At 37.2% G+C, this 10,040-nt stretch overlaps 1 protein-coding gene across 2 annotated transcripts; it reads right to left on the reverse strand.

Moving 5' to 3' along the window:
* Positions 1–361: 361 nt before the first annotated feature.
* LOC130935406 (UDP-glucuronic acid decarboxylase 1-like) lies at positions 362–4,278 on the reverse strand. Of its 2 annotated transcripts, none has more exons than XM_057865140.1 (7): positions 3,320–4,278; positions 3,028–3,174; positions 2,832–2,911; positions 1,981–2,064; positions 1,817–1,891; positions 1,195–1,287; positions 362–939 (listed from the first exon to the last, which is right to left on the reverse strand). In XM_057865140.1, the coding sequence occupies exons 1-7, from the start codon at positions 3,930–3,932 to the stop codon at positions 733–735; spliced, it is 1,299 nt and encodes a 432-aa protein (XP_057721123.1). In that variant the 5' UTR covers positions 3,933–4,278; the 3' UTR covers positions 362–732. The 2 variants fall into 2 exon arrangements, with proteins under 2 accessions (XP_057721123.1, XP_057721124.1); XM_057865141.1 differs by having other exon boundaries at positions 3,028–3,170; positions 3,316–4,278.
* Between the last annotated feature and the right edge of the window lie 5,762 nt (positions 4,279–10,040).

Raw genomic sequence — 10,040 nt, forward strand, 5'->3', positions numbered from 1 at the left:
GTCAAATATATTAAATTATCTTAACTATTCTTATCTTTCCACAAAGAAAATTGGATACGAATTTTCACCAATCAATTAATCTTAAGCATTTCTCATCTCATCCGGTCTATCAACGTCAAGGAAAAACATCTTTATGAACCGTCAAAAAAGGACTCAAGTTTTTAGATCATAATTAATCAAGAGGAGTATTAAAAATCAATAAATTTTATAATTTGTAACCATTAATTAATTATTATTAATAATTTTAATGATATAAAATTATATTTAATAATATAAAATTATTCACTTTCTTTTACAGATTAAATACGATCCAAATTTAATAAAAGTATTGATCTCTAAACTTCCTTATTAATCATAGTCGTGAAGAAAATGGCTCAAATATCTTCCATTCTAATCACATCAACTTCACATGAAATAAATGAAATACTGTATCATCGTCCTATAACATGCAATGAATACTCCAAATTCATCGCCTCGAAAATTCACAATTTCCTAAAGAGAATTTCCTGGATATCAAAATCAAATAACTACAAATTCTAACCAATTCAATAGAGAAGAAAACATCTGAAAAGAATTTTGTCAAAATTAAAGAAAATTGTTAACAGCAGACACATCTACAGAACAACGTGGCCTACTACCAAAACTTTCTGTTGATGATGACTGTGTGTATGAAAGAGAAAATGAGGGGGAGACACCTCCATATACATACAGGGGTTTGCATCTCTTCGTTATCTACATCCCCTTTGTTTCATCTTCATTCAAAATCCGATTCCGGAAATCGCTGACCATACGAGGCAACCCATCTCTCAGTGAGATTTTCGGCTCCCAGTTCAGCAGTTCTTTTGCTTTGCTAATATCTGGCTTCCTCATATGTGGATCATCAGCAGTATTCGGTTTGAATTCTATTGTAGCACTTGGATCAATTGTTTGTTTAACAACCTGCACATTTATGAAAAAGATGACAACCATGAAAAGAATGTCACTAGTAATCCTTACACACTCTAATCCCTGGACCTCACATTCCATTATGGAAGTGTGCGGTTAAAATGTCACTGATTTGTAAGATATAGTGTAGGGAAAGAACAAAACAACATGATCTGACCAGAGCCTCATAAGGAGAAGTCAAAACTCCAAACCAGAAGTCCAAAATAAGGATGACATAAAAGTGATAGACTTGGAAAGAAGACAAGATACCTCGGCCAGCTCCAACATAGTAAACTCCCCTGGGTTACCGAGGTTGAAAGGTCCGACATGTTCTCCGTCCATCAAAGCCATCAACCCATTAACCTGTGAAATTGAGGAGAAAGAAAATGAAATTCACCATTTGCATCCATACAATGCTTCAAAAAATGGGGGACTGCAAATGATTATTTGATTTGAAACTATACCCGGAAAAATAAAAAATGGGAGCAATGCTAGGATGGAAAATTGAGCCCTGAATATTATCCAAATCCCTACTAGTCTACCAACTACCACTATCTCACTGGTCACTTCTAGTAGCTTAGAAAATTAATTCATAAAGTAACTTTCTTGAATTATAAGTAATGATCAATTGTTTCATTTAACCCTTCCAAACCATAGCTGCTTCGGTACATAAACATATTCCGCCAATTACCCCCTATAAATCTATTCAATTTTCACAAGCGGTTAAAGCATATTTAGAAAATATGCAGCTATATCTTTCAAGGTGCAATTTCAAATTTCAATCCCACCCATGAACTCAAATCTTGCATCCGTCATTTGATTTTTTCATTCAGATTTGTCAATCTTTTTCAGCTAGCGATATATAATATAGTGAAGAAAAATACACGAGTACCAAATCAGAGACGTATTGAAAGCTTCTTGTTTGCTTCCCATCACCATATACAGTCATCGGCTGTTTGCGAATAGCCTGTGAACAAACATGGGGAGAACAAAGTATAAGAACACAAAATCCTCTCGCAGAAGATTCTAAAAGATAAATCAGGAAGGGAGTCAAACCTGCGCAACAAAATTGCTAACAACACGTCCATCATCTAAACACATGCGGGGTCCATATGTGTTGAAAATCCGAGCAATGCGAACCTATAAACCACCAAGACTCAGATGAGCCTCAAGTCTCAAAAGTAATAAGTGGTTTGCAGATTTTATCATAGCAAGTCTATTATTTTTGGATTAATTACTACTTTTCTTCTGCATAAAGAATTTAAAAACATTTATTAATAAAATAGATTTTATGTTTTATCAAATCCTGTGCATTCAATATGTAATCATAACAACAACCGATAAGGCTGAAGAAGAAAACAGATTTTTTTAAGTCTACTTTTGGACTTAAAAACCTGCAGTCACATTGTACCTATGTATTAAACATGAGCAAAATGAAAGAGCTAATGACCCATTAATGTCCCACATTACAAATATCTGTTCCTTATCCACAATAACTGATGCTATTTCCGGAATGGCATACAATTCTAATTGTTTGATCTTCCTAATCAAATTTTCAATAAAGAAACAAAATCCCAGTTAAATTATTCATTAATTGGTGATACCACAAATATAGGAACTTTGATTTAAGAGAACATTTTAGGTAAAACAAAAAAGATTAATGAGTTGGTAGGCAAATACATATGCGTATTACAAGCTAAATAATATGAGCCAGGTAGAGAAAATCATATCTGTAATCCGTTTATGCAATGTATGCATTTTGCCTCAAGGAAAACAATAAGTACAAAGCAGGATGCAAACAAGAGAGCATCAGACTAGTATACTGCAAGTTCTTCCCATTCCATAAACTTCTCAACCAACAAGATAAACAATCTATCGCAGCTATGATCGAATTAAATTCATGTTACCTCAACACCAGCACCTCGATGATAATCCATGGCTAAGGTTTCAGCAGTGCGCTTCCCTTCATCATAGCAACTCCTCTCACCTACATTACCAAATCACATTATCATCTTTAAACACACACACATACTGAATCCAAACCAAACCACCACGAATGATTCGTTAACACTCCACAACACAAGAAGTCAGCAAATAACTCACCAATTGGATTCACATTTCCCCAGTAAGTCTCCTTCTGAGGATGCTCCAGCGGATCACCATACACCTCACTAGTACTAGTAAGCAGAAACCTCGCTCCAATACGCTTCGCAAGGCCAAGCATGTTCAGAGTTCCCATCACATTCGTCTTGTAAACTCACAAACGCATAGAATCAAGGATAACAAAACACTAAATCGCATTCAGCTAACATCAATCTAATTCTAAATATAACTGCAATTTCTATAAACAAAAAAGAAATGAAAAATCATCAACAACAAAATTAGAAGAAGGATATGATAGTCTTGACGGGATTGTACTTATAGTGCACCGGCGAAGCAGGGCAAGCCAAGTGGTAGATCTGATCCACTTCTAGAAGGATCGGTTCCACGACATCGTGCCTTATGAGCTCAAACCTGTGGTCCCCGAACAAGTGCACCAGATTCTCCTTCCTCCCGGTGAAGAAATTATCGATGACGATGACGTCATTCCCCCGCTCGATAAGCCTGTCCACGAGGTGGCTACCGACAAAACCGGCTCCGCCGGTGACTACAATCCTCAAGCGGCGTGAGCTGACACCGACGGGGACCCTGCCGACCCTGGCGCGAGGAACGACGAGCTCGTCACTGCGGTGGACGACGCCGCCGGATCCAGGGATGAATGGCTTGGAGTCCTGTGGACCGAGACGGGAGAGGGTGGGCTGGATGATGAAGAAGGTGGAGCCGATGAGGATTCCGACGAGGATGAAGATGAGGCGCTGCTCTCGGAGAAGGTAGTTGATGGATCTGGGGAGGGATCTATTGTGCTTCTGCGATTTCGGGGAGTACGGTTGCGACGCGTGCGAACCCTGCATCTCTTCGTCGCGCCTGTGGTGGTGACTCATGCTTGATTGCTTGTGTAACTGCTTCATGCTTCCTTTTTTCTTTTTATTTCTCGCTACGAACTGTTACGTTTGGTAATTTATTTGAATATCTGAATAGAAAAAATAATTCAACAGTATTTTTGCATTTGTTGTTTGAGAACGTGCAGCTGGTGCTTTATTATTATCCTTATAAATGTCTTCTTTATGATACACAATCTTTGTTGTTGTTGTTGTTGTTGATGATGATTTGAAGGCTGAGAGATGAGAGAAAGAGAGCGAGAGATTTTTTTCAATTTGCAGTGGTCGTTGTTCTGTGATTGTTGAGCGTTCACAGCAAATGGAGAGAAGAGAGGGAAGGGAAGGCTTAAAGCGACATTGACCCGCCAACGGCGTTTTGCATTTGCATTTTCACTTTTTTTTTTTATCAATTAATAAATAAATAGTAATAAAATTGTAGGGGAGTTGACTTCAACAATCAATGTCCCTGTATCTCTGATTCTCTTTTTCTTCCTCTCTTTCTCATCCCTGCTTACCATAAATAAACATCAGATATGAACCTTTCAGTGCTATGCTTCATTTAATATCTTTTTTTACTAGTGTTTTAATTCCTAAGCTTGGCACCATAAATGAATATGTACTCGCTTTTTTTTCCCCCTTAAATAAATATTTTAATAGGTCAGTATATATTAAATCACTAAAATGAAGAGATTAATAAACGACTAAGTGAGAATTTGTCTACTTTGAATTAAAATAATAGATTTATACTTAGAAAATTAAAAAATAAAAAATATTAAATTACGATAATATTAAAGAGACAAAAAAACTAAATTATTTTATTTAGTATTTATTAATCGCTACAATAATTATTGAATATTAAATAAAACAAGTTCTAGTTAATTTTAGTTAATTATTTTTTGTTATTAAATATTTTTGAATTTTTTATTTTATTAAGGGGTAAGTCGATTTTGGTCCCTAAAGTTTAGTGCCAGAATCGAAATCGTCTCTCTTGTATTTTTTAATTTAAAATCATCCTTAACGTTTTTTTTCATATTAAAATCGTTATTTTTAATAAAATTTTTTGTTTTATTTCTAAACTATCCCTATTCCTATTTTAATAATAAAAATTATAAAATTAAAAAAAAAGAAAACGCGTAAAAACGCGTTGGGGTGGGAGAAGAAAAGGGTATACGAAGGGGGAGGGGAGAGGAGGGGAAGGGAACAGGGGAAGGGGATGGCGCCGGGGAGTCTCCGTCGTCGCCGCCGCCGCAGTCTCGCCGCCTTGCCGCCCTCCGGCACCGCACCGCACCACCGCACCACCGCCACCTCCTCCTTCTTCTTCTTTTTCTTCTTCTACTCTCCTCGCCGCCGCCACATGAGGAACCAACGTCTGCCGCTGTCTCTGCCTTCTGCATCTGCTTCTTTGTGCTTTGAATTTCTGAGGAACCACCATTTGCTTTTTTGTTGATTTGTTACTTTCTGTTTCTGCTTGTGTTAAATTTGTGCTTAAATTTGTTGATTTTCTGTTTCTACTTCTCTGTGTGGAGGTGGAGGTGGAGGTGGGGTGGGGGTGGGGGGAAGGGGAGACGGGGAGGGGGAAGGGACGCGGGGTGGGGGGAAGGGAAGATGCGCGGGTGGGGGTGGGGGTGGGGGTGGGGGGAAGGGGAGGCGGGGAGGGGAGGGGACGTTGGGGTGGGGGGTGGGGGAAGGGAAGACGGGGAGGGGGAAGGAACGCGGGGTGGGGGTGGGGGTGGCGGGAAGGGGAGGCGGGGAGGGGGAGGGGGATGGCGGCGGCGTTGGTGGGGGTGGTGGTCGTGGTCGTGGTGCTGGTGGTGGTGTTGGTGGTGCTGTTGGTGGAGGTTGTGGCGGTGGTGTTGGTGGTGGTGGTGGTGGTGGTGGAGGTAATTGTGTTGGTAGTGGTGAGGGTATTTTTGTCCAAAAAAAATAAAAAGGATGATTTTAATACGAAAAAAAACTTTAAGGACAATTTTAAATCCAAAAATACAATAGGGACGATTTCGATTTTGGCATTAAACTTTAGGGACCAAAATCGTACTTCCTCCTTTTATTAATGTCTTTATTTTAAATATTTTTATTAAAATTTGTTTGTGAGTTTTTGTTTAGATGCCAATACGAAATTAGGGTAGCAAATTGTCATTATTATTATTATTATTATTAAACAGAAACGATAAAAAATATGTTCAAATCAAGAATAGTTGTTCTATTATACTAATTAAACGAGTTTACTAAGTTACTAGTTCATGAGGCTTAATGGATATATTATTAAGAGATATATTAATAAATGTTTACAAACGGTCACATTAGAAAAACGAAAAAAAAATTAACAGATAACATACATTTTACTCTATTACCTAAAAATACTACTAATTTAAAAATCAAAGTATTATTGCATGTTATCTTCCTAACCTGGTTTTAATACAATTTAAATTCGAATCTTTCAAACTTCTCAGCTCGTCATATCAAACAGATACGAACAAAATCATTTAAAATATTAAATTTTTTATTTTTTATTTTATTATCAAAGTTAGTTATTTATTCATTTCTAATGGAGAAATGAATACACGAGAAATGTGGGTCCATTTTGAATAACCAAAGAAAGTTACAAGAAGATACTCACATTTCATAAAAGAATATATGTATAATAAAATATATTTACAGAGAGAAAAAATATATCTAAGAAATGGTTAAAACTCATTAGAGAGTTCCATGGCCACTATTGCTGTGCTATATGGGTTCGAGGACTACTGCTAAAAAATTAGTTGGTTCCGATCTTGCCATAGCTTCCAAAAGAGAGTTGTTGTCGATCTTGATTTCTTCTTCTAATCTGGTCCTTTTCAGCTCTTTCATGGCAGCAAGCCACCATTTTTAGAACGACGTAGGGCTATTGGACATGCAAATAGAGCTGAGTTCTGCTTTGTTTCAGGCTTGAATTGCATGAGTGTCATTGTAAGTTGCTCTTCTGATCTGGTTCTAACACAATTCAAATTAGGATCCCCAAAGCTCCTCAGCTCGTAACCTCAACAATAAATACAAATATTTAGTGTGGTCTGTAGAGATTCTAAGAAGTTGGCACCATGGCTGATCGAGAAGTAAAAGTATAATATACTATTCACCAAATAACCTAAAATACTCTTTTTAAGGAATAGAAAAATAAGGATTATAGACATGAGACTGAAGTCACCCTCAATTCCAATGAAGGAGAGCATCAGCATCAAACCCCCTAGGTTTCAAATGTCGGGAAGTTTAAAACACTAGATATCGACATTTTGTTGGTTGGGGGAGGATTATGTCCATGCGATGCAGAAAGTGTGTCATCAAATACAGGAGTTGGAACGACAGTTAGTAGAGCAGTCGATGTCACGACGATCTCGATTCGAAAGTCGAACGATAAGAGCCGACATAATAGTCATGATAGGAGAACCCTAGAGCGGGGTCATAGACGACATTAGGAAGATGATCGTCGTCGCTCTCGTTCACCTCAAGGGAATAGGAGGAAGTCTCCCCAACGCGATGAAGAATGTCATGATTCAGAGAAGAAAACAAGGACTGAATCCCATTCAGCCCAGTCTAAAAACAGGCAAACTCTGCAAAGGTGTCCAAGTCCTAAAAGGCATAGGAATACTCAGTAACACGTTATCATGGGACAAACTCCATTTGCTTCACATGTCCTTCAAATTCGCTTGCCAAAGCACTAAACCAACGGATGAACATAGATGCTTTTGATGGAAAATCGGATCCTCAGGAGCACATAGATGCTTTTGAGGTGAGAATAAACCTGGAGGGAGTTGGGGATGCTATACGATATAAAGCTTTCCCAGTTACATTATCTAGACCAGCAATGACATGGTTCAACACCCTACCCAACACCCTACCTTCTAGGTTCATATCTTCTTTTGTTGATATCAAGACAGAGTTTCTTGCATATTTTACTACCAAAAGAACTTAAGCCAAGCACCCGATCTCATTACTTGGTGTTGAGCAAAGAGTTTGCAAAAGCATCCGAGATTACTTGCATTGCTTTAATAAGGCATTGTTAGCGGTTAATATACGAACTCCTGAGGTCGTGTTTTTATTTCTTATTGCTGGTTAGCTACAAGGTGATTTTAGATGGCACTTAACCTCTAAAGATGTTAAGTCCATGAAAGAGATCCATAAAATTTCTTTGAAATATATGCGAGATGAGGATGTCTTGAAAGTGATGTCCACCAAACAGAAAAAACCAGTTCCATCACCTAATAAGGCCATAAGCTCGAGGCAATCATCTATACCAAAGGCGTCAACATCACGAGTTGGCAAGTTCTCGACATATACTCCTTTGGTGGCTTCATTGATTGAAATCTACCAACAAGTGTCAGAGAGAAAAATACTTTTCATTGCAAGGCAGATCTGACCTAGGGCTTCTCTAAACAAGTCGCTTGTAAGCCTGATTAAACAGTAATTAAATAAGTAATTAATTAAATAGGGGCAAGAAGGGTTAGAAATTTAAAAATTTATAATCTAAAAATTTAACAACGAAATTTGGATTCAAAGAATTTTTCTAAGTGGGAAGGTGTGATTTTCTGCGAAAAAATACGTAAAAATGCGTGTTAATATTTTAGCCGGCAGTACCGGCTTAAAGCTGCCTGGTACTGTGAGTGAGACAATTAATTATGAGTGAAGAAGATATGGCATTCATGTGTACGCAGAAGCGCAGGTAAATGTTTCTGCCGAGTACTCTTGTGTACGCGAAGTTGGTCTGTGTACACGACATTGCCAAATGTTGGACTCATGTGTACGCGGAAGATACTTGCGTATGCGACCACCCTGTTTTGCTAAAAAAAATAAATTTTTAAAGTTTTCAACCATTTCTTTAGCTTTCTAAACCTCTTTAAACTCTGTTATGAGTCTAGAGCCATTCTAATAGAGGGTAGAAAGGTTAAGAATGAGACCTAATGAGTCGAGACAGTAAATCGAAGAAAGATGGATTGTGATATTGAGAGATAATGATGATTAATCTTGATTAAGACATGATGAGTATCGTTATGATATTGAGAGATGATGATGATTGATTTTGATTAAGATATGATGAGGATGATTATGAAATTGAGAGATGATGATGATTGATTATAATTATGATTATGAACGAAGTGAAATATGAATGAGAATGAATTTGATAATGAAATTTGAGTCTGATTTGAAATGTACCTGCCTGGGTAGATATAGTGGAATTCTTCTACTTGCTCCAGGATGTAGTGAGATGTACCTGTCTCGGTAGATACAGTGACATTGTTTCACTTGTTCCGGATTAAGGTCTGAGCCTCTGAGGTAGATGCAAGGATTGTGGTTTTGTCCTATTTGCTTCCAATTGGTATTTGAGCCTCTGGGGTAGACGCAAGAATTGTGGTTTGTCTCGCTTGGTCCCAGTTAGTATTTGAACTTCTGGGATAGACGCGAGGATTGTGGTTTTGTGTCGCTTGCTCCCAGTTAGTATTTGAACTTCTAGGATAGACGCAAGGATTGTGGTTTTGTCCCACTTGCTCTTAGTTGGAATGTTGACCTTCCATCGTATGATGTGGTCGGGCACTTAGACCTTCCCGGATGTTCCTCCAATGCTACTGATAAATGAATATGAATATGAATATGAGTATGAGCTTAGAGATGCGCGCACACAAGAACTATCCATGGTTAGCTACTGGACAAGTCGGGTTTGGCCGTGTAATCGACGGATGAGCTCATCGACCATAGGGTAGGCATGCCTCATTTGCATTTGATTGATTTGTTTGTGTTTGCTACTTGTCATGGCTTATTTAATTGTGCATATTAAGTGACTATGTGCTAATTACTTTACTTGAATTTACTTGTGTGTTATTTGTTTGTCTTACTTGTGTTTGAACATCTGAGAGATTGTAACAACCCACATTTTTAAAAATATAAATATAAATAAGTTATAATTTATTTTATAAATTGGAGTTTTTTATTTTTAGAAATTATTTTATTATAAGTAATTGAATTAATTTTATAACTATTTGAATTCAATCAAATTCATATTCTTATATATATATTTATGTTATGATGAAATATTTTACATAATTAAAACTACAATTTTAGTCATTTATAAGTAATGAAAATTATATGTATATTTTAATTTGAGTAATTGAT

This window comes from Arachis stenosperma, chromosome 6 (genome assembly GCF_014773155.1).
Source record: "Arachis stenosperma cultivar V10309 chromosome 6, arast.V10309.gnm1.PFL2, whole genome shotgun sequence".
NCBI classification, from domain to species: Eukaryota; Viridiplantae; Streptophyta; class Magnoliopsida; order Fabales; family Fabaceae; genus Arachis; species Arachis stenosperma.